The 25,903-nt window shown below is 42.0% G+C and overlaps 1 protein-coding gene across 12 annotated transcripts in view; it reads left to right on the top strand.

Moving 5' to 3' along the window:
- The first annotated feature begins 18,426 nt into the window (after positions 1-18,426).
- Positions 18,427-25,903, top strand: part of SNAP91 (synaptosome associated protein 91) — a 150,427-nt gene continuing 142,950 nt past the window's right edge. For 7 of the 12 annotated variants that reach the window (XM_067011215.1, XM_067011222.1, XM_067011224.1 and 4 more), the window contains exons 1-2: positions 18,837-18,963; positions 19,844-20,003. In XM_067011215.1, coding sequence (XP_066867316.1) covers positions 19,874-20,003 — 130 coding nt within the window. In that variant the 5' untranslated portion in view covers positions 18,837-18,963; positions 19,844-19,873. Of the gene's footprint in view, positions 18,505-18,620; positions 18,711-18,836; positions 18,964-19,029; positions 19,193-19,315; positions 19,453-19,543; positions 19,567-19,843; positions 20,004-25,903 lie in introns of those variants that run through there. The other 5 variants (XM_067011216.1, XM_067011218.1, XM_067011219.1 and 2 more) reach the window with 5 other exon arrangements.

The raw sequence follows: 25,903 nt of genomic DNA on the forward strand, positions 1-25,903 counted from the left end.
CATGGTTTTCACGAAAACAGTCTTGTTTACCACCTCCAGGAGAGTCTGGCCCTGACCTGGAGCCAAGGTAAACAGCGGCCAGTGACTAAGAGCCGCTGAGCCAGGGGAAGCATCCGGACTCCTTGTTCACGTTGTTGACCAGACCGGCTCCTCATACTTCTTGAAGAGCTGAGGCAGCCTCCTTCATTATCGTCCACCGACACCTGGGAGCCGTTCCTCTGCATCACCTGTCAGGTGGGGGCCGGAACGGTCTCAGTTTCTCCACCGTATCCTCAAACTAGGTAGCCGGGAGAGTCCTACAAGCTGCTATTAACTGGGGGTGGGAGGCATGCGGGGAAGTTGCTTTCTCCTTCAGGGCTTTACGGATGAGACAGGGGCGGTCATGGGTCTGTAGGGACCCTCCGTGCTGCTCTTGGCTTCTTGTCTCGGGCACAGTGGCTTCCCTCACAACGCCGAGTCCATCCCCTTAAGGGCCTAAGGCGGGGATCCAAATAATCAGAGTGCAGTTCCCCAATGGGAGTTCCGGGACTGGGCCAAGACACAGAGGCCAGTGACCTCTTAGCAGCTCAACATTAGGAGAAATTCAAGTCCAAGCTGAGGGCCAAGGCAGGTGAACTAAGAACCAGAAGGCATGGTGGGCAGGATGGCCGACTGGGAGGTGAGCCGGCGAGAGGGCAGAGGAGAACAGGGAGGCTGAGACCGATGCGCGCAGAGCAGCTTGGTGGGAGAGAGTGCAGCTCGGAGCCCCCTTGGCTTGGACCATTGCACCACAAGTCTTTTTTTTTTTTTTTTTTTTTTTTTTTTTGCGGTACACGGGCCTCTCACGGTTGTGGCCTCTCCCGTTGCGGAGCACAGGCTCCGGACGCGCAGGCTCAGCGGCCACGGCTCACGGGCCCAGCCGCTCCGCGGCACGTGGGATCCTCCCGGACCGGGGCACGAACCCGCGTCCCCTGCGTCGGCAGGCGGACTCCCAACCACTGCGCCACCAAGGAAGCCCCACAAGTCTTTAAAATGAATGATTGCACCTGGCATTAATTATCCAATTGGGGGGGTAGTGACTGAATCTGTGAGCCTCTGAGGGCTTTCTAAGGCCCCTCAGGCACAGACGGCCAGAAGTGAGCCCTCCTCCCCAGAACACAAGGACGGCTGCCGCAGGAACACGTAACCCAAGGATGTACCTCCTTCTGGAGGCTGGGACGAGCGCTGGTGCCTCCTAGTGAGGGACTGTCACTGCTTCCCGCTCTGTGAAGCCTGGAGCTCCGCTTCTGCAGGTGTAAGGAGACTTCCTGCGTGGAAAGAGCCTGGTGTTCGTGTGTCACCCCAATAGTACGCGTTCTTTTCTCTTTCGAGACCCACTCATTCATCGCACACTCATTTTCCTTTCCCTCCGGCCCTCACCTCCACTTCCTGATAATTTTTTTTCTCTATCTTTATGCTTTCCTTCTTGACTTGTTTCTTTCATCTTGTCAAGATGCATTTTATTCCTCCTAATGAGTGGAAGGATACTAGTCTGAATATAGAGTACAAATAACCCCAAGCCCAGACGCAGGCCAGCCCACACTCAGAGGACGCCTGTACCCTCACCTCCACGGCCCCATGCTTCCTGAATCCCAGTCTCTGGGGATGGGCTCGAGCCCTCTCCTGGGAAGCAAAACCAGCAGGTGAGTCTTGAGAAACCCTTGCATCGATGCCGCCTACCTCTAGGGCAGGGACTCTGTCCTTTTCATCTTTGTCAACTCGGTCCCCCCCAGAATAGTGTTTAATAAAAAGTAGGTGCTCAGTAACTTCTTGTTGAAAGAAGAACTAAACTACTGGCCAAATTGAATAAATAATGAAGTATCAGCCCTGGGCGAAACAGTAAAAATATATTCAGTTTTTCAGCCTGTCATATTTATCAAATTTTGTCTGTCATCCCAAAGCACCAACACCTTCCATTACACCCTTGACCTCAGTGATCCTAATAAAAGGTTCCATTGAGTCCTTATCCCACAAACCAAACATGTTGATTCCGTAATTTGCTTTTCAAAAATTTTACTAAAACGTAATTGCTCATTTTCTCTTCATCTAGGGTCTCTGTGCCTTTTATGATGACAGCTCCCTACTATGATAAATAAATATGTATATTTGGTCATTGTAGAAGGTAAAAGAGTTTCCTAAGAGCATTCTCCTCTCCTATTAGGTCTTGTGGATTCATTTGAATAGTGTTTTCAGAAAACATGGGTGTGCAATGTCTTTGCCCTGATCCCCTGGTGAGACCCAGATAACAGAGGCTGCAGGCTTCCTGGGAGGAAACCTCAGCAAAAAAAATTGGGAAAATTTATTGGATAAAATAAAGTATTTGATTTGTAGCACCTGCTATAAATAAGAAAATGGCCTTTGCAACTTTTGTTGTTGTTTTTTTGAAAGACGCCTACTACTATGGTTATTCTCAATATTTCTCATATATTTAAAACTAAGCATGCATTTCATGTTATGGTTTATAAAGTAAATTTTAAGCTGGAAAGAAAAATCTTTTACTTTTGACAAAAATGACTCTTAAAATCTTATTAATTGCAAAGTGAATTTTTATCTTTTGTTTTAGCCATCAAAGAATTTTTAATATGGTTTATATTTTTTAAATTCTATAAATATATGATATTTTTATATAGGCCTGAATACTGCATCACTTTTTCCAACAGGGCAAAAAAAGTGTGTTTTTAAAACTATAAACCCATCTAAATCAATATGAACTAAAATTTATCCTTGACGAAGATGACTGTGAAATAAGAATAAGTGAGCCAGGTTACTAAAATTCAAAAGGTAGGCCAAAAAATAAGATAATAATGAAATTAGAAAGCTGCTAACATGTTGAGACAGAAGTTTGGGATCACCAATGGATCCCAGTGGAAAGAACAATCAAGAAAGCTTATGGTCATGAAAAGATGCTCAACACCATTAATCATCAGGGAAATGCAAATCAAAACCACAACGAGATATCACCCACACATGTCAGAATGGCTATCATCAAAAAGAACAAATGCTGGTGAGGAGGTGGAGAAAAGGAAATCCTCATGCACTGTTGGTGGGAATGTAAACTTGTGCAGCCACTGTGGAAAACAGTATGGAGATTTCTCAAAAAACTAAAAATAGAACTACAATATGACCCAGCAATTCCACTCCTGGGTATATATCCAAAAAAAAAAAAAAAAAAAAAACATGCAAAAACACTAATTCAAAAAGATACAAGTACCCCAAAGTTCATAGCACCATTATTTACAATTGCCAAGATATGAAAGCAACCTAAAATGTCTATCAACAGATGAGTGGATAAAGAAAATGTGGCATGCATATATATATATATATATATATATATATATATATATAAAGGAATACTACTCAGCCATAAAAAAGAATGAAATTTTTCTATTTGCAACAACATGAATGGACATGAAGGGTATTATGCTAAGTGAAATAAGTCAGACAGAAAGACAAATACTATATGATATCACTTATATGTGGAATCTAAAAAAATACAACAAACTAGTGACTGTAACAAAAGAGAAATGGACTCACAGATAAAGAGAGCAAACTGGTGTTTACCAACGGGGAGAGGGAAGAGGGGAGGGGCAATATAGGGGTGGGGATTAAGAAGTATAAACTACTATGTATAAAATAAATAAGCTACAAGGACATACTGTACAACAGGAGGAATATAGCCAATATTTTATAATAACTATAAATGGAGTATAACCTTTATAAATTGTGGGGGACTTCCCTGGTGGTCCAGTGGGTCAAAGACTCCATGCTCCCAATGCAGTGGGCCCGGGATCGATCCCTGGTTGGAGAACTAGATCCTGAATGCATGCTGCAGCTAAGAATTCTGCATGCTGCAACTAAAGATCCTTCATGCCACAATGGAGATCCCACATGCCGCAACTAAGCCCTGGTGCAGCCAAAATAAATAAATAAATAATTTCAAAAGTTAAAAAATAAATAAAAATTGTGAATCACTATGTTGTACACCTGAAACTGACATAACATTGTACAACAACTATACCTTAATAAAAACAAGAGAGAGCTTATGGAATTCATTTCTCGAACCTTCATTAAAAAAAGAGATTTTCCCTAGTGTGGAATGACTTACATGGATTGTTATCAGAAGGCAAGAGGATGTACTAGATAAACATTTGAGTATCTTTGACCCAACAGACCTTTCTTCCTATTCATGTGGTCCTGGTATTTCAAACTAGATCGTTCACTTATTTTTTTTCTGTAATATAGAGCATGGACATATATACACTACCAAATGTAAAATAGATAGCTAGGGGGAAGCAGCCGCACAGCACGGGGAGATCAGCTCGGTGCTTTCTGATGACCTAGAGGGGTGGGATAGGGAGGATGGGAGGAAAGCTCAAGACAGAGGGGATATGGAGATACACGTATGCACAGAGCTGATTCACTTTGTTGTACAGCAGAAACTAACACAACACTGTAAAGCAATTATACTCCAGTAAAGATGTTAAAAAAAAGCACAACATACATTTTAAATTTAGTGTCCACGCTTTGGTGATATTCAACTAAATTTAAATCAATAAATTATTTTACTTGCAGTTAGACCACATGAAGTCTGGTTCTTCTGAGCATGGTTTGAGGGGTTCGGTTTCTGACCCTGTGACAGTGTTGGTGGACACTGGTTCATTTTCTTCTTCTTTTTTAACCCAATAGGAATTAAATATAATGGAGCTACATTGAACAGAATGGTCTGTACTTACAGTTTTATTTTTTTCAGGCTCCCATAGAAATAACTCCTAAGAGAAAGGCAGCATCCAACAATAAAAAGACTAGGAAAATGGACTCCTGGTTCACATATAGGAAACATACACATCATTCAAGACCGCATGTGTTCAATACACATAAAAAAATATAAGTCTTTTATCTTATTAAGGAAAAAAGAAAATAACTTAGCAGAAATGTACACCTGACTGTTTCCATGACAAGCATGGTGCATGCTCTCTTCTAGTCACTAGCTCAGCTCTGAATAAGTAGGACTTGCAAGGGCTGAGGCGGGGCCGCCCTGGAGACGCACTACAATCCTTGTCACACGATGTTCTGTTGCCACAGAGTCCGCAAGCAGTTGCGGACTGTAAACGGACTGTAAAATGCACTAATGCAGAAGTGTGTGTAGGGCATTATAGGAATGTGGAGGCTGAGTGTGCAGCTCAGCTTGTGAAGGCACAGGGGCAGGGGCTGAGGCTCTCAGGTGTCCTGCTTATACACATCCTGCTGCGGATTTGGACTTAATCCCGAAGTTAATGAGGCTTCTTTAGAGAGTTTGACATGGAAGGGTCAGATCAGAGCGCTCTTCTAGAAAAATCACTGTGGTGACCACGTAGAAGACAGATTCGAGAGCAGTGAGGGTGGGAAACAGGGAGATGAGTTAAGAGGCTCTCCGGGAGAGAAATGGCGATGACCTGAGATACGACAGAGCCAGCCAGGCAGGGAACGGTGTGAAGAAGGGGAAGTGTTCAGGAAGCATTAGGAAACCGGCAGACAGCCTGTGGGGAACAAGGGAAAGGAAGGCATCCAAAATGGAGTCAGCTGCTCTGCTTTGGACAGCTGGTTTCCTTTGGGTCAGTGGTCTTCTGGAGACACCAGCTTGGGAGGAGAGATGGTGAGGTCAGTTTTCCATGTCACTACTGGTGCTTGAAAATGTCTTTGTACAACCGAGCCTCAAAACCTATTTCTGTGTCAGTCAGGGTAAGTTAGATGATATTGTAAAGACAAATCACCCAAGGTTTTAGCGACTTAAATACAGTAAAGGTGAATGACTCCTCTAGGCTATATATCCGTCGTGGGTCAGCTGGGAGCGCCATGTTACCCCAGTGCAGGGACCCGCCCACAGACTAGCTGCCATCTGAAGCACTGCCTGGTGCTGTGGCAAACAGAAGGGAAAAGATGGCCAAGTGTGCAGTCACTTTTAAAAGGTTCCTGCCAGAATTGACATATCCTGTAGCTACTCAGTTCACGAGCCAGAGAAGGTCCCATGGCCACACCCAACTTCAGAAGGGCAGGAAAGGGCATCCGTACCACATGCCTGGAACCCAGGGGCTGGGGGAGAGTGAAATGTTTGGAGAAGAGCAGTAATGGTGACACTTTCTAGTCTATAACCGTTATCGAAGAAGACTCATTGCCAGTTATATGCGGATCCATGAGAAGAATAGACCCTAAAGGGGTTGTCTCTAGACCTTAATGGTCTTTCAGTCTCGACCATTTGGTTTAATAGTATATTTAGTTCATTCAGACAAAGAATACTTTCCATTTTTATTTGCCCACTGTGTGATCTGGGCAAATCTCTTTCTCCCTAGCCCAACAACAGGAATCCCGCCTCGTTTCAAGCTGGCTTTATTCATTCAACAAACATTGACCATCTACCACATGCCAGGCGCTAGGGATATAGGAATGAACAAGGCAGGCATCAGATAACATCCCTATCATAGGACTTAAGGTCTATCAGGAAAAATAGAAATTAAATAATCACACAAACAATTATTTACTTATTGTTGCAAGGAGAACTGAGAAGGCAAATATAACGTGCAATGAAAATCTAAGAACGGGGGACAGTTCGGAGGGTGAGGGCATCAGCTGGCTGGAAAGTGGGTCAGGTAAAAGTCCAGTCCACGGAGTGGTTACGGGCAGAGAGAAATGCTTGTAGGAAAGCCATTGGTATTCGAGAGGGAACTGAAATAAATCCAGCATGGCTGGGGCATAGTAAGCAGTAGAAAGAGGCAGGGGGCTGGAGTTGAGACAGGAATGAGATCACAGAGGTTGTCATAGAACAAATTAAGGAGATGGCACATTACACTAAGAGCAGTAGGAAATGATTGAAGTTTTAGGCAGGGGAATGACATCATCCTCATACAGACATATGAGGGCTGCTCAAAAGGAAATTTACAAGAGGAATTAATGTGTTGGACACCATAGTGGCTCATTCATCTTCTTCAAGTCTTTTTTTTTTTTTTGGCCATGCCACACTGGATCTTAGTTCCCCCACCAGGGATCAAACCCGCACCCCCTGCACTGGAAGCGTGGAGTCCTAACCACTGGACCGCCAGGGAAGTCCCATCTTCCTCAAGTCTTTACTTATATGTCCCTCCTCCATGAACCTGCCACCTTTGACCACCCTTTCTAAGATTATAGCCCCATCTTCCCACATTAGCCTCCAGATACCACTTGTTCTTTCTCTTTTTCCATTGCACTTGTCCCTTTCTAACATTTTGATAATTTACTTATTTATTAGTTTATTTGCCGTCTTCTCTTCTAGAATGTAAGCTCCACTGGGACAAGGATTTTTTTTCCTAGAAAGTGCCCGCCACATGGATTCTCAACAGATATTTGTTGAGTTAATGGCATATCACATTATTATTTAAAGCTATATTGTAAGATGGCATATCTACCAGTGTTTATGCTTCAATATACTTTGTTTAAAATAACTGTTTCCTAACTAGGCAAAGCATGGATGGTAATTTGATTCTTAAAAATGAAAACTGCTGCTGCAGCAGAACTACCTCATCTCCTTACTCAAGTGTATGGAAAAATGTTTTTAGTTGATCAAATATCAAAACACTGAGCAAATTTTAGGAAGAAAAGATTATGAAACATGGTCAGGAATCATGAGTCACTGGGACAGCTTAGCTATTTTACAATGTTGCTACATATAACAATCAAAATATTCTGCTGTGCTGACTATAGTATTTTCACAACACAGGGGTGATTAACCCTTTAAAGCTACTTTTGAAACACGATTGTAGCCTTAGTTGAAGCTGTTTTAAAGACTAATGTGCAGTTGGCAAATTATAGCTTATGACAATGTCTAGAATTCCTTGGAGAAAAGCCAGTTGAGTTGCAAAAAGGGCTGGGAATTCTCCCTTTAATTTTCCTGTGTATCTGACCTCATATAATCAGAGGGATCTGAAGAGTTTCCAAGCTTATTTCGCCAATAAAATTTTCCAGGAAAAATCATTTCCATTGTCAATGTCATTACTACCCATGATTTCCCATTCATTCATTTATTAAACTCATTTACTGAACATCATTAAATGAATATTTAATGAACATCATTACATTTTTTGGCACCATGATAGATATTGGTCCATTCATTTATTAGCGCACTCATCAAATATTTATCTGTATTGAGGAGGGACACAGATTTTAAGAGGTAAAATGGGACAATTGTATAGTCAGGAAATTATTTGTAAAAAAAAATAAGAAGGCTTAGGTAAATAGAGGAAGATATATTTAACTTTTATTTTAAAAAACACATTCAGTTAGCTCCAGTTTTAAAAGTTATTTTGGCCAAAAGCAAGACAATGAGATTATAATTGGAAATCTTCTTTGCATTAAACATATATAGATATGTTAAACCAAATATAAACACCAAAAATAATTGTATTACTTCATTTATATGTCTAGCACTATAAAGAAATATGATTGCATATTATTGTCTACTTTCTAAACCACTTGAAGACAGCTTTCACATGAAACTGTAGTGCAAGATAATAAGACTAAAACAAGGCAGAGTTCTCACTGAGCTTGGTTTCTTGCCCCTGCACCCATTTTTGGAAATGGGGTTCTTTTATTCATCCTTGCAGAATGAGTGTTATTCCAAGTCTGAGTCAGTGGGTAGTATTAAAGAATGACTTTTAATCCCTGCTCTAGAATATCTCTTTCTGGCACTCCTGCCCCTGCCCTTGACCTGCTAACTGGGTTCTGCTTCCTCATAACACACTTGCCTGGATAACTAGGTATTGCCTGCTTGGTCCTAGGCTCACCAAGGTTAATGAACACTGAGCATTTTCTGGCATGTTGAATGTTACCCTAATATGTGCAATTTGGTCATAGACACCTGCACCTCAAACACTAGAGATGAGCTGAGATTCATATCCTTTTTTTTTTCATCCTTCTGTACCTAGATCAGCCTAAATAAAGCATCCAAATATATGCTTTCAACAACAATTAAAGCAATCTATTCTACATAAACTTGCTCATAGTTAATAAAAATCGACATAGCTTGTGCCAGAATATTCTTTCACACATGTAAGAAAACCATTCATTCCACTAGCCCGAGATATCCCTCAAGATTATGAAGGTGGGTTGTGTTATTTTATTTCTCAAATAATTCTGCTATTTGCTATTCTTGAAGTTTCCATGTAGGAAGGAATTTCCTGGCCATGGAATAAGCACATCTCTACTGACCTGATCTCAGTCAAGCCTCTGGAAGGTACCCCTACCACAATTAAGACCTTTCATCAGGGCTTCCCTGGTGGCGCAGTGGTTGAGAATCCGCCTGCCGATGCAGGGGACACGGGTTCGTGCCCTGGTCCGGGAAGATCCCACATGCCGCGGAGCAACTAAGCCCGTGAGGCATGGCCGCTAGGCCTGCGCTTCCGGAGCCTGTGTTCCGCAATGGGAGAGGCCACAACAGTGAGAGGCCCGCATACCGCAAAAAAAAAAAAAAAAAAAAAAAAAAAAAAGACCTTTCATCTACTCTGTGGAGTCAGAGGTCACAGGGCAGTGTTTGAAGACAGATACTTTGGTTTCCTGAATCAAGAAGGCCAAGATGAAGATGGCAAAGTTCAGAATCGGTGAGTTATCAAGCTCCAGAGGTATGGGTCTAACTTTCCAGATGACAGTAACGCCTAAACCTATCATAAATGTCATCCAGCCTTTGAGATGGTCACTAGGGAGAACAAAGGGGCAACAGAGACTCTGCAGCAATGAGTTCCCTGACTGTGGACAGACCCCTGACATTAAGTGAGTCTGCTACACGCAGCTGTGTGAAATAGGCAGATGCACGAGGACTTGGAAATGCCTGCACCATTGCCAGCTGAAGATCAGACAACTGCAACTAGAGAAAGCACCAGATGTGTTTTAAGGGCTTATTATGACTAGTTAGTGGCAAGGCTGTGGGCTATGAGGGGATTATAGCCCGTGAAAGATGATGTACTTAGGTGAATATAATCACCATTAAGGGTTTATAAGCAAGAGATTGTGTATCGGAGGCAGGTCTCAAACAGAAGCAGCCACACGAACCATGACTATAGTTGGAAATTCATCAACAATACTTATATACATAGTTCAGAAGGGGCTATGGCTCCCTGATAAGGACTGATTGGTGATGATAATCAATAATATCTCCAAATGCAAAGGACAGCAACCAGCAACAAACCACACAGCTACCAAATAATGTCCCTCACTGGACAGCACCAAGCTAAGGGCTAAAGCCCCCAACAAAACTTCAAAGACCAAACAATAGTATGTGTCACCCGAAAGAAATGTATACCTTCAAAATTTTGTTGCTGACTAATGAGAAATATTTTGAGGTCCCTAGGTAACAAAGCTACATAAATACTAAGTTTATTGACTTATTTATTTGATTCCTATTTTATTGCCTATGCCCGTGAAATGGAAGCTCTAGGGTTTTCTTGTATGTCAATGTTCACTCTTTCTTATCAGCAACATCCTGAGTGAACTTGACGGGGGCTGTAGAATAAAGTCAGTAACAATGGAAACAAATTGGCTGTCTCTCCACATCTAGTAGATATAAAAGATGCACCACTGACACTGATTCAGGTGTCATTAAATCAAATGCACATCTCTGGTGATACCCATGTAGAAGCATCTGAAACAGAGACCTAACAAGCCTCCAAGTCTACGAGTGATGAACGCTGATGCCGGAGAATTTCAAGTTTTGTTCTTATGAATACATCTAAAATCATTCACAATAATAGAATGAATCCAGTTTTAAGTTGAATAAGACAAAAATTCAAAGGTTAAGATATACACTGATCAAGTCAATAATGGCCATAAATTTGGGGAAACACAACAATCAACTCATTCTTTTTTTTATTAATTTTTATTGGCATACAGTTGATTTACAATGTTGTGTTAGTTTCGGGTATGCAGCAAAGTGGATCCATTATACATATACATATATCCAAAGAGCTGGCACTCTGGCATGATTTTTTTTACCTGTCTTCCTCCTTAAAAGTGAAAATGTGATCCTCCATTGAGAAGTTCTCCAAACTAACACTTTTTTAAAAAGGAAATTATATATTTTGTTTCATCATACTTGTATTTGGAGTTTAATTTGGGAACTTTCTAACATGAGGCTATCATAAGTATTTGAATAAACTATAAATGTAGAGACTTCTAATTTTCTAAACCTCGCATGACGGTCCTCTGTCCTATGTAATGGCACCCACACGCCTGAAGCATAAGCCCCTGGACAAAGGAAAGCACCTGAGGCAAGTAGAAACAAAATTCAATATCGTTAAATGCCTCACGCGCTAGAAAGAGTAAGGCCTCACTTGTGCCAGCCAAAATTAGTTTAAACAGTAACACAGCAGTCATTCTCATCTGGTTATACTGAACATCAAAGAGCCTAAACTTTCCATTTCTCTTTAATGTTCTCTTTACTAGAGAAACAGTAGTGGATGACTGATATAATTATAGTTGATAATTATACAATTATAATTATAGCTGATCTCTGTAGTTACTTTTGCATGAGAACTTTTGAAACTGACCGGCAATGTGTGCATGTTCCAGTTACACAATTTGAGGGAGGGTCAGAGCCTTGGGTCTTTTCCTAGGGCACTGCTGTGTTCCTGCATCTGGACAAAGACAAATGCACAGCCTTCTATAATACCCAATATCAAAGACAGCCTGAGTCACTCACCCTAAGCAGCTCAGAATATAAACTGTAGACAAATACAAACAACAACTGAAAATACAGAAGGTAAAATAATGAGAAGAAAACTTAAAGAAATACACAGTGGGAGGTGAGGCCCACTGGCTCAGCCCTCACAGGCTTTTAAGTTAGAAGTTTATTTAGGGAACTTCCATCTCCAGACAAACTTTTCTGCTTAATCCTCTCCTTTTTCAAAGAAAAATCTTCTCACCCCCAAGAATTCCCTTGAAATCATGTCTTTAGATTGGAAAAAAATAGAAAACAATTGCTGTTCAGAACAGCATTACTGTACAATGACTGTATATGCAAGTGTTTTCTTCTCTAGTTTACTGAGAATAATAGAAGCTCAGTTCAACCTATGATGATATTTGAAATAATCTGGTTTCATGTCTCAGGAGCTAGGTAAATTCTTGTTTATTTTCTCACTTTAGAAATGATACTAGTTGAATAGTGTATTTATCAGAGAACTGTATAAATTTGAATTTTAGTTCCAAATTAATAAAATAAAATAATAAAAATATAATGTAACATGACCATATATTAATCCATGAACAATTCTGAGTACTATTACTCAGAATCCATTACTCCATGAACTATTTTGAGTACTATTAATCACATTTATTCGGCTTTTTTTTTTTTTTTTTTTTTTTTTTTTTTGCAGTACGCGGGCCTCTCACTGCTGTGGCCTCTCCCATTACGGATCACAAGCTCCAGACGCGCAGGCTCAGCAGCCATGGCTCACGGGCCTAGCCATTCTGCGGCATGTGGGATCTTCCCGGACTGGGGCACGAACCCCTGTCCCCCGCATCGGCAGGCAGACTCTCAACCACTGCGTCACCAGGGAAGCCCCTATTGGGCTTTTAATGTGCGTCATACACTGTACTATGGGCTTTATATGCCATTGTCTCATTTGGTGGTAATAACAATTTTTTCAGGTGGATGTTATGATCATGCCCATTTAACAGATGAGGAAACTAAGCCTTAAAGACTACAGAATTTGCCCAGTCATACAGCGAATAAGGGCCAATGCAAGAGATTCAAACCAATACTATAACCTAAGATATTAGCTGCTACACTTCCCAGCCCATAAATTTCTAAAAAGGACTTTGCTGACTAAAAAGCTAATTAATATTATGACATGAGAGTCTACTGTAATACTATCATATCTTTATCAGAAGCAATGAGTACAGTGGAAAGAACACTGGATTGGAAGTTGGACGTGTGGGGTTTAGGATTTGTTATGCCATTATTTCACTGTGTGATAGAGGGAAAGTCACTTAAACTCTCAAGTCTTAAATGTCTTTATTTGTAAACATAAGAGACTAACAGAGAATTTGGGAAAGATTTGCAGATCATGTGCAACTCGATTTGGGGTCTTGAAGGATGAGTAGGAGTTTACCTAGTATGTGAGAGAGACTATTCCAACCAGAGGAAATGGTGCACTGTGTTATTTTAATTTATGCTCAAGCAATTTTTTGCTAATTTTGGGGGTATTTCCCCATGAGACCTAAGTGAATCACTTAACCTCATACTCTGAGAGCATAGGTTTCTCTCTATAGGTCCTTCACAAGGGTTTACTTCTGTGTGTCACTGTGGTAGTTGGTCCCCAAATGAACCTTCCAGTAACAGTCTCTTCCCCTTGAATCTGGGCTGTCTGTGTCGCTTGCTTTTTTTTTTTTTTTTTTTTTTGTGGTACGCGGGCCTCTCACTGTTGTGGCCTCTCCCGTTGTGGAGCACAGGCTCCGGATGCGCAGGCTCAGAGGCCATGGCTCACGGGCCCAGCTGCTCCACAGCACGTGGGATCTTCCCGGACCGGGGCACAAACCCGTGTCCCCTGCATCGGCAGGCGGATTCTCAACCACTGCGCCACCAGGGAAGCCCTGTCTCTTGCTTTTGATCAATAGAATATAAGAGAACTGATGCCGCATGACCTTGGAGTCAGGTCACAAGAAAACTTATAGCTTCCACCTAGGTTTCCTGGAGCACTCACCTTGGGATGTTTCCTCTTGGAAGCCAGCCAGCATGTAAGAAATGTGACTACCTTGGACCACTTTCCCATGAGGAGCCCAAGCCACATAAAGATAACTTGTGTTGGTGCTCTGGTAGAAGCCTCAGATGAGCTCTCAGTGAGTGGCCAGTGTCAAGTGCCAGGCACGAGAGTGAATAAGCCATCTTGGACAGCCCAGCGGGGACTTCCGATGACCACAGCCCTAGCTGTCATCTGATTGCAACCACATGAAAGACTTCAAAGCAGAACTACCCAGCAGAGCCCTGTTAATTTACAGAACTGTGAAAGAGAATAAGAAATTGCTTTTTTAAGCCAAAGATTGTTGTACAACAGTAAGTAATTGGAACAGCCACATAAGATTTAAAACAGCGAAGCAAAATGAAAACACCATATTTAAATTATTCTAATTGTTATCATACATTAAAATGTACATATTCCTTCAAATATGCGTATTGTCATGGAATTCATTCCTAGACTGATTATGAAGCAGAACCAACTTAATAAATATGTTTGTCTTGTCTTGGAATACACTGTCTCTTCACTTCCATTTTTAAATAAGTTGAACGGTTTCATGGATGAAATGTTATATTTCCTGAGATGATCTAGTTGTTTGACTCTCAATCTTACTGATAGTTCATGCAACCTCCTGTTTTCTTGCTATGTTAGAATGCTCATCAGTTTCATGGTCTCTTTCATTTGCCATCTTATAAAAGAGAAGTGAGACTTCCCTGGCGGCACAGTGGTTAGGAATCTGCCTGCCAATGCAGGGGACATGGGTTCGAGCCCTGGTCTGGGAAGGTCCCACATGCCGTGGAGCGACTAAGGCCATGCGCCACAACTACTGAGCCTGAGCTCTAGAGCCTGCGAGCCACAACTACTGAGCCCATGTGCCACAACTACTGAAGCCTGCGCGCCTAGAGAGCATGCTCCGCAACAAGAGAAGCCACCTCAATGAGAAGCCCACACACCACAATGAAATCCCAATGCAGCCAAAGATTAATTAATTAAAAAATCATTTAGAAGAGAAGCAATCTTTTCGTCTCTGTATAGTACAAGTGCATTCAGGATATCAAAATTTGCTTTTTGTTGTCGGTTGCTTTTGAGTTTGGACAGACATGTCACATTTTTATGTGGAGGTGGATATATTCCAATATAGTTATATTTGCACCTCATGTGTTTTTTTCTGCTTTGTCAGAAAAGCATCCCTGGAATAAAATCTCTCTACAGTTTTACCTGAAGAATGACATTAAGTTTTTAGAGAAAAATGCAAATTCCACTTCCACCTCAGGTCATTGCCTGAGGCAATCAGATTGTCTTTAGCTTTAGTTCTGTTTCTTGTACTCACTGTACCTTACTCTTGTGTCTTAAAGACATTTGCCCTCACATGTTGGTGTAAATTGTCGATCTACATGTAATTATTGTTGGTTTGTTTTTCTTTATTAAATCTGATACTCAGAGAAAATATGTATTAAATCAGAGAAACAGAAAAGAATGTATATGGTGACATATATGTAGATTGGTTCAGAAAAAAATAAGTGCAATGTATTTTTTAAAAACATGTTTTGGATAGCTATGTATTTAACTTTTTTCTGACCACTGAGAGAGATCAAAAAACCCTTCCATTTTTAAAAATATTGAATGTCAATACTTATTCTTGCTTCAGATTTGTTGAATATTACTTATTATGTCCTTGGGCTTTCAGAGGGAATATATTGACAAGGAATCCTTTTTCTTTCTCTCAATGTATTTCTTTTAGTCAATTTTCTTTCCTTCAACTTTCATGGCTGAAATTTCTAAGTTTTTCTGGATATAAGAACATGGCATTTCTTAATCTTTGCCACTGGAAATATGCTACTATTTTCAAAGCTTAGGAAGATTTTCTTCCAAAACAACCAATTACATTTCAAAAGTTGGTTTTGCCCTTGATACGATTCACTAATTTGTATATGATACTTCCATTGTAGGGAGATTTTCAAACATTTTTCTGCTACCACCCATGACAGAAGGATGTTCATGTGTGGGATACTCTCCCATGTATAGTAACAGAGACACGATTAGCATACTGAAGACAGACTGTGGCTTTCCATACTTCCCATGCCACGTGTACATAATTTACTGTATGTAATATTACACTATTATAGGATTACAATGAATCCACTCCAATTTATTTTTGAAAAGTATATCACTCACAGATTGTATTATTTTAACCATTACTGGAATCATGTTACTTGTTCATAATCTCTTAACTAATAGCACTGTATATGACCCAACATCACTTTTGGACTATGGGAGAACCAGTATTCTACACTATTTCCTTATTTCATGACAATTGTATCATTTATTGGCATAATGTTCATAACAATCTCTTATCCTTTGAGCATCCATGAGACCTATCCTCTCTTTCATTACTATCATTGAAAATTTGTGTTATCGCTCTTTTTCCTTTCTGGCTAGGGAGCTTATCTGTTTTATTGATCATTTCAAACAAACAGTTTTTGGTTTCATTGAATTTCTCTATTCTTTGTCTATTTTCACTTTCATTGATTTTTACTTTTATCTTTATTATTTCTTTCCTTCTGCTCATACTGAGTTTCATTTCTTCTTTTTCTCATTTGTTAGTTGTTTCTCATTCTTTAAAGTATCTTAATGGTATAAATTTCCCTCTAATTTCTGCTTTACCTGCATCCCACAAGTTTTGATATATAGCTTTTTCATTATCATTTAGTTCAAAGTAATTTCTAAATTTCCTATGGGAAAGTTAGACCATGGGTTGTTGGGAATGTATTGTTTAATTACCAAACATGTAGGGATTTCCAGATATCTATTTGTTATTAATTTTTAGTTAAATTCCACAGTAGTAAGATAATGCAGTTTGTATAAAAGTAATCCTTTTAAATTTATGAAACTAGCTTTATGGTCCAGAATGTGGTCTATCCTGATAACTATTCCATGCGCACTTGAAAAGAATGTATTCCACTGTCATTGGGTGGAGTCCTTTATAATTGTCAATTAGGTCAAATTGATTGATATGGTTATTTCAAGTCATCTGTAATCTTTCTGTCCACCTGTGCTATCAATAGAAGAGGGTTGAAATCCTGAAGTATAATTGTGGATTTGCCTATTTCTCCTTTCAATGCTATTCGTTTTTGCTTCAGCCCATTTTGAAACTCTTCTCAATATATATACAGGTAGGATTCTTACATATGCTTGAGGAATTTTTATCTTTATGAAATGTGCCTCTTTAACACTCCTAATATTCCTTATTGTGTAGTCTGTCCTGTCTGATAACATTGCCACTCCAGCTCTTTTTATCAGATTTATTGAGGTTTAATTTACATACAATAAATTCACCAATTTTAAGTGTACAATTTGATAAGTTTTGAGAAAGATATGCAGTTGTGTAACTATCATCACAATCATGATATCCAACTTTTCCATCACTCCAGGGAAGTTTCCTTCTGTTCCTTTGCAGTCAATCTCTTCCCCCATCCCTGGCAGCTGACATGCTTTGTTTCTATAGTTTTGCCTTTTTTAGAATGTTATATGAAGAGAATCACAGCTATAAGTAGCATTTGAAGTGGGGCTTCTTTGATGTAGAATAATACATTTGAGATTCATCTATGTTGTTAGTTCCTTCCTCGTTATTGCTTAGTAATATTCCATTTTGTTTATCCATTTACTGCTAGAATAATACTCTTCCAGTTCGGAGCCACTATATAAATCTATTACAAAATGGGAGGACAAGGTTTTGAATGGAAGTGTGTTTTTATATATTTCTTTTGTTTAAATATCTAGGTGTGGTATTGCTAGATATGGTAAGACTAGCATTCGAATCCTTACAAAGATAGTCTTGGGCTGCCTTTCTTTGGTTGTGAAGCTTCCGATTAATGCTAGAATCAGTCCCAACAGTTACAAAATCATGATTCATACTCAACACTGTACCAGGTGAAAGAGAGTACACAACAAAACCTTGATATCTATAGGTAGACATTTTAAAGCCTCCAGGCCTAATAGAGGCCACCTGTAGCCAGGAAACATGGCAAGAAAATTCACAAATGAAGTTCTGATCTTGATTGTACCGTGAGAATTTAAAAGATTTTTTTAGGTTAAGGTAAATAACAGTCTTTGAAAATGTCAGCACGTGAAACTTTTAGCATAGCCAAATCCCTGTTTAGAAATCCACGTATACAATTCAAATACACTTAAGACATTCAAACACTACTTGGCAAAAATTACTTAGGGGTACAAAGAGCTTTCCTTGCACACCTAAATGATCACTGCGCGTATGATCTGGGACTCGATTGACGGTTTTGTCAATTACTCGTCCTTGTGGTAGACTTCAGTATGCGTTTCAGACCAAAGTGGCTAGAATTAACTGCCCACCCCAGATCCCAACTAAAACTGAGACAAGTAGAGGAGCTCCAAGGAGTTGAGGGCGCACAGGTAACGGGCGCGGTTGCCCAGCAGAATCTGACATTTTAAATCGCCCTGCCCATCAGGGCCTCTGCTGCCTTTGACGGGCGGGCGAGTCAGAGGTAGGGGAGAGCTGGCTGGGCTTTGGCAGGCAGCGCGGGACGACGCCCCAGCCGCGGCCTTCACGGCGCTTAACTCCAGGAGCCCACTTGCACATCTGCGCCAACGCCCCCGGCGCATCCCGCAGTCGGCCGGCAGGTGTGCGTGGTGCGCGCGGTGCGCGCGCACGCAGTGCGTGCTGGGTGCGGGTCCCGCGAGCCGAGAGGCGGTTGGGCGCCTGACGGAGGGTGGCTGGCTGGTGAGTGTTCTCCTCCTCGCCTCCCCGCCTCCTCTCCTCGCGCCTGCCGGGGATGCTCGCGCGCGGCGCCCCCTTGCCTGTAGGCTCGCGGCCCCGGGGGGCGGCGTGTGTGAGTAGCTGGGAGGGGGCCGCGAGGCGCTGCGTGGCGAGCTCGCCCGGGTTTGTCCGCCGCCGTCACCTGACTCGTCGGAGCAGCCACAGCTGAGGTGGGGGCGGGGATGGGGACGCAGCGCGGAGGGCTGGAGAGACACGGCGGCGGGCGGGTGCGGCTGGCTCCTGGGGCCACGGGCGGCGGGCGCAGGGACCGCGGAGCTGAGGGCGGGGGCCGGGCCAGGGCCGGAGGCGGCGCGCAGCGGACACCGGGTCCGCTCGCGGCCGCTCACACCCACCCGACGCGACTTCCCTCGGCGGCCCGGGCTCCGCTTATCCTGCGGCTGGCGGCGCCGCTCCTGGGGCGGGGTGAGTACCGCCGCCCAGGCTCGGCCCCCTCCCCGTGCTTGGGCCGCGCGGGGCTCGGGAGAGGATAATCCTAGGGCGCGGAGAAGGACAGCGGCCGGGTGACAGCTCCGCGGCGCGCTCGAGGGCGGGCGGGGGGCTGGGCTGTCTGCCCGTCTCCGCTCCGCTGTCAGGAAGGGCGAGGCGCTGCGAGACTCCGGCGCCTCCGCGGAGCCCTGGGGCGGCCCCTACAGTGGAGATTTGGGGGCGAAGGGAGGGGGTCCGGGCGGAGGGCCTCGGCGGGGCTTTGGAGATCGCGGCGAGGAAGCAAGGGGAGGCGGGAGCGTAATATGGCGCAACACTAGGATAATCTCTGCCGCGACCGAGGGAGGACGAGCCGGTTGCTGCAGCAGCGCGAGGAGGAGGAGGGAGGCGGCCAGGGCTTGGGTATACGATCCATCCTCCGAAGCCTGCGGGCTGCTAGGAGGAGACGCTGCGGCTGGGAGGCGAGAGGTGGGCACACGGCGGGCGCGGCGCCCAGGGCATAACCCCGACGCACGCGGGACCTGGTCTGGCACCCGAGATAGCGTGCAGGGGAAGTGCTGATGGACTGGGGGGCGCGGAAGGGTGAGGCGGGCAGCATCCGGGGAGAGGGGAGCGGGGGGGGGGGGGGTCGGTCGGGGACATTGTCACGATGCTGGCACCGGACTCGCGCTAGTCTCGCTCAAGATCTCCTAGACCGCGTCGTTCGAGCGGGGCTTAGCGCGGTGCTGGCTCCGGGAAGGTGGTACCAGGGCGGGGACGGAGAAGAGAGCCGCCATGCGGCTGGAGGAGGCAAGGCCTGGGTGCTCGGAGGGTCGGGACTGCGGCTTAAAGCAGGACCATCTCCCCCTTTTTCCCGCAGAAGAGGAGGCGGTAGACGCGGCCGGAGAAGATGTCGGGCCAAACGCTCACGGATCGGATCGCCGCCGCTCAGTACAGCGTGACAGGCTCCGCTGTAGCCAGAGCGGTGTGCAAAGCTACCACTCATGAAGTGATGGGCCCCAAGAAGAAGCACCTGGACTGTAAGCATCTCTTTATATAAGTGGGACATGCGCACGGCCGAGGCGCAGTGGATACGGGCGGCGCGGCCTGGGCTTTTGGTCGGTAATGCTGCAGCCTTCCGACCTACCAGCGGGGCTGGCCCTGAGCTCGAAATCTCCCACCGTGGAGGTGTCGCCTTGGGTCGGCCCTGAAACCTTGTGTTTGAGCCATTATTTTCTCCTGTTGACCTCCAAGGTTTTGCTGGAGAAAAAAAAAAATTATATATATATATGTATAGATTAATAATTTAAGATACCGAGAAATTGTAAATTCAGGGTTAGGCGCTTTTCACCTCTTTCCCCCCCCTTTCTCCACCCCCCCTTTTCCAGTCCACGTTAGGGGAAATCAGGGGTTACACAGTCGTAACAATGGTAACCCCAAAAATGGATTCATGGAAGGTCAAATGTATCACCCTAGTTGTTTCCTAAATACATTTGGGGTAGTTTTTTAAAAGAGTGTCATCTTTTCGGTGCTGCTGCTGAGATTTGGTGCTTGAGTGTGTGTTGTATGTCACCACACCAAACTGAAATAAATTCAAGCCCTTGACTGAGGAAATTGCACATCACAGATAATGGAGATTTCATTTTACCCATCCCGGCACACTTCTTTGTCCCATTCTCGGGAGCTGCTGGGCAGCATAGCCGTGCGGTGGACACGAAATGGATGTGCTTTCCCAGCCTTAGAGATGGTGCAATTTTAGATGAAAACATTCAACTTATAATTTTTTTAAAGTATTGGTTTTTTTGATGGGAAAAGGCTTTAATCTAGTTTGGAATCTATATATTTCTGAAGTAAACATTTCATTTGCTTAACATAGTAAATGTTTAGTTATTGAAGGGCAAATGGGGACACTTAGAAAAAGGCTTTCACCTGCTTTGAGTAGTGAGGCTCCTTATAAGTAAGGCTACATCAGAATATATTCTGTAGTTGCTGTTCAGTCTTTTGGGACCTGCTTAGGATCTGTCCTGCCATGGTGTTCGTCGGTAAAGGTCAGTGCTGGCATGAAAGACACAGGCAGGTCTAGCCATACCCATTTTCCATCTGGCTTCCTTTGCCCACTTTCTGGTTTTCGTATGCTTGAGCCCTTCCCCAGTGTCTGCCCTGTGCAGCTGAGAAAATGGCACCACTGTTAGAATTGACTCTGGTCCTGTTACCTGTTTAAGCAAAGCTTGATGAAGCTTACAGCTGGATATACTATCCAGCTATATATATATATATATATATATATATATATATATATATATATATATATATATATATATATACTGGGTTCTCCAGTCTTGCGAACCTGTTATCTCATAAAATTGAATAATTTTGCTACTAGAAGCTTGCCTGAGGGGGAAAACACCATTACTCTTTTCCTGAGGGAATTTTCAACAAAATGTGTTGATTATGGTATCGTGTGTTATACATGCAGTACAGGGTGAGAGAGGTGGCCAGGGCCCCTAACAGAAGTGGAAATTATAAATTCATGACCAGCTCGTTTTGCTGCAGTGTGCTGAATCATTTAGCCATCTTTGATCAGTTTCCCCAACTCTGGAAGTATGATTCATGTTTTAAAGGTAGGTGTAGGTGTAGCAAATCCTCATAATAAAAAAACTATAGGTTATGGATTCGCTCAATGATTTGAAAATGATAGATCGATATATTGATACATTTCAGAGAACACTTACAGGTTTGAGCATTTCATTAAACGTGATTCAGATAAAGACTGACTTTTCCATATCTAGATAGTCACCTTAATCTTTAGATCTTGAAAAGTCTTTTATAAATTTTACAGGTGGGAGGTTTTTCAGTATCTCCCGCATATGTTAGTGAGTGAAGTGATTCTGAAGATGTGGAACATAGGGGGAAGATTCCTTATTTAAGGAAAGCAGCGGAAGTAGGAACTGGTATTGAGTTAAGAACACGGGACAATCGTAAGAGCTAAACATTTATTGAGCAGTTACTATATGCTGGGCACTGAGCTTTACATTATTAATTTATCATCACTTAAAAGGTTTGGGGAAGGTAATTAACTTTCATACTTTTTAACCCCTGCACTTAACTGCCATCTGTGGTTTATTTAGTAATAATCTCTATTGAGAGAGGGGGGAAAAAGGGAACCAGATGAGCCTGAATGGTCTAATCTTCAAAATACCTATCCTGTTTGCATGGCTTTGTGTGAAATTGAGCATCACAGCCCCACATACTTATTGTAGTTTCTGTGATATGCATGCAAAAATGTTGATTCTGTCATTTATAAAGTGAGCAAAAGCCAAGTACTGAGGAGTATTGGTCTTTCTTTTTAACATTTTACTTTTCCAATAAGACATGAAATAAATTATCTTCACTTAAAGCCAACCTTAGGGTAGAATTTGGAAAGATAGGTATCAAGTTACTGATATGTCCTATTTTAAGAAAACATGATATGGAAAGTCTGAACATATAAATAATGTTGTATGTATATGTACTGCAAGAGGGGATCTTTGCATAGAATTCTTTGTAATGTTCCTTTAAATAACAGTAGACTACTTTAGTAATTTATTCACAGGTGTTCCAATAACACACCAGTTTTAAAAGTGAGTTACACCAGTTATTAAAACATGCAAACATATAACTAAGTTTCACTATAGGCACTGAAATAATCTTGTTTATTTAGTTTTGAAAATATTAAATACTAGTTAGGAGGAAAAGAGTGCAAAATGTAGAGTTGGGGATTTGAAACCAAAAATGTTTTGTTTTTTTAAAAATTTCTCTTTTAAGTTTATTTTCAGTATTCATAATGAAGAGCTTCCTGTTTTCTAGCTGGTATATAGGTCTTTTTTTTTTTTTTTACATCTTTATTGGAGTATAATTACTTTACAAAGGTGTGTTAGTTTCTGCTGTATAACAAAGTGAATCAGCCATACATATATCCCCATTTGTTCTCCCTCTTGCATCTCCCTCCCACCCTCCCTATCCCACCCCTCTAAGTGGTAACAAAGCACCGAGCTCATCTCCCTGTGCTGCTTTCCACTAGCTATCTATTTTACATTTGGTAGTGTATATATGTCAGTGCTACTCTCTCACTTTGTCCCAACTAACCCTTCCCCCTCCCTGTGTCCTCAAGTCCATTCTCTACATCTGCGTCTTTATTTCTGTCCTGCCCCTAGGATCATCAGAACCAGTTTTTTTTAGATTCCATATATATGTGTTAGCATATGGTATTTGTTTTTCTCTTTCTGACTTAGTTCACTCTGTATGGCAGACTCTAGGTCCATCCACCTCACTACAAATAACTCAATTTTGTTTCTTTTTATGGCTGAGTAATATTCCATCATATATATGTGCCACATCTTCTTTATCCATTCACCTGTTGATGGACACTTAGGTTGCTTCCATGTCCTGGCTATTGTAAACAGTGCTGCAATGAACGTTGTGGTACATGACTCTTTTTGAGCTATAGTTTTCTCAGGGTACATGTCCAGTAGTGGGATTGCTGGGTCATATGGTAGTTTATTTTTAGTTTTTAAGGAACTTCCATACTGTTCTCCGTAGTGGCTGTATCAGTTTACATTCCCACCAAGAGTGCAAGAGAGTTCCCTTTTCTCCACACCCTCTCCAGCATTTATTGTCTGTAGATTTTTTGATGATGGCCATTCTGATGGGTGTGAGGTGATACCTCATTGTGGTTTTGATTTGCATTTCTCTGATGATTAGTGATGTTGAGCATCCTTTAATGTGTATGTTGGCAATCTGTATATCTTCTTTGGAGAAATGTCTGTTTAGGTCTTCTGCCCATTTTTGGATTGGGTTGTTTGGTTTTTTGATATTGAGCTGTATGAGCTGCTTGTATATTTTGGAGATTAATCCTTTGTCATTTGCTTCGTTTGCAAATATTTTCTCCCATTCTGAGGGTTGTCTTTTCATCTTGTTTATGGTTTCCGTTGCTGTGTAAATGAAACCAAAAATGTTTTAATTAGTTTGATTTGTATATAACTTTGTAGTTTGGAGTTCAGATTAGAAGGTTGTAAGAATAGAGTTTATGGCTCTGTGATTTTCTTTTTTAAAAGACACTGGGTTGGGCTTCCCTGGTGGCGTGGTGGTTGGGAGTCTGCCTGCCGATGCGGGGGGCGCGGGTTCGTGCCCCGGTCCGGGAGGATCCCACGTGCTGCGGAGCGGCTGGGCCTGTGAGCCGTGGCTGCTGGGCCTGCGGGTCCGGAGCCTGTGCTCTGCAACGGGAGAGGCCACGACAGTGAGAGGCCCGCATACCGCAAAAAAAAAAAAAAAAAAAAAAAAAAAAAAAAAAAAGACGCTTGGTTAATTGAATGGGCTTAGAATCTTTATGAAATGTGTACTTAATATTATTTAAAGTACTGGTTTAGAAAATAATTTTTTTCTCTTTGGGTTGATAGGCCACAGAAATTATTGTTAACTATGGTAATTTATAAAATGATGCTTAATGATATATGATTTATACATTTGAAGAAATGATTTGTTAACATCTGGAGGCAGAATTACATATAGTAAGAAGGTAGAGAGGTAAGCAAACTCTAGACATATATTCTCATATATTTTGTCCTTCTTTTCACTCATAGTATGTTTCTTGGAGGAAAAAAAAAATGTATTCAGAAAAGCTTGACCGTAATCAGCAGTTATAGATGAAATTTAAGGACCATGATTAACCTTAATAATTTAAATAAGGATTATATATTTTAAGGTACTTTTGGATTATGTAAAACTTTTACTCTATACTATAATAAGATTGCCCTTTGCACATGAAAATTAAACACCTAACCAACGTTAGTTTAACATTAGTTTTTCTGGACCCATCTGTACATCCTCACTTTCTTTCCCTTTAACATTTTGTACCTATTTGATAGCACATGAAACATCCAGACTTGTCAAGCATTCACCTTCTTGACTGTGTTACATTACAAAATGTAAACTGTTTTACATTTCCATTGTTTTTCCTTTTCTGTCTTGTAGTTGATGGCCTAAGTGGATAGCCCAGGTCAAATAATAAAGTTAACAGGATCCAGTAGGGCACCCAGTGCTTTCCCAAGTGCTGCCTCAGGGTTAAAGAACAGCAACAAAATGGAGTTGGCCCAGAGTAACACCTGCAGGGAGAATTTGGGAAGTTTTACAGCCCTTGTATAAGATTCATTTTGGTTAATTGCTCTTATGAACAGTTTCTATGTATGCTATACTTTTAAAATGCCCTATTTAAGATTGTCAAAATTCCAAACTTAGACATTACTATCGACATCAAACCAAACCTTATGAAAAGCCAAATTGCTTATCAGTAATCCTACTTTTTTCCATTCTAAACCTCTTGTGAGTTTTTAATAAGGAGCTTACCCTACATAATAAGCAAGTAATTCAAGTTCTCAATCTTATGTTTGAGAGATATTGGTATTTTATAAGTGATTCTTTCCCTCCCAAATTAAGAAAAAATAAGATTGTATTTCTTTTTTAAAAAAATCAGACTATCTTTATTGGATACCTTTTTTAAAAAAATACATTTATTTATTTATTTTTGGCTGCGTTGGGTCTTTGTTGATGCTTGCAGGCTTTCTCTAGTTGCAGCAAGTGGGGGCTACTCTTCGTTGTGGTACGTGGGCTTCTCGTTGCGGTGGCTTCTCTTGTTGCGGAGCACAGGCTCTAGGTGTGCCAGGCTTCAGTAGTTGTGGTTTGTGGGCTCTAGGCGTGCAAGCTCAGCGCTCTAGGCTCACGGGCTTAGTTGCTCCGCGGCATGTGGGATCTTCCTGGACCAGGGCTCGAAACCGTGTGCGCTGCATTGGCAGGTGGATTCTTAACCACTGCGCCACCAGGGAAGTCCAAGATTGTATTTCTTATAAGAACATCTGGTAAAGGGAATGGGAGGTAAAAGACTATGTTTTGATTCGAGACAAATATT

This window comes from Kogia breviceps, chromosome 13 (assembly GCF_026419965.1).
Source record: "Kogia breviceps isolate mKogBre1 chromosome 13, mKogBre1 haplotype 1, whole genome shotgun sequence".
Classification (NCBI taxonomy): domain Eukaryota; kingdom Metazoa; phylum Chordata; class Mammalia; order Artiodactyla; family Physeteridae; genus Kogia; species Kogia breviceps.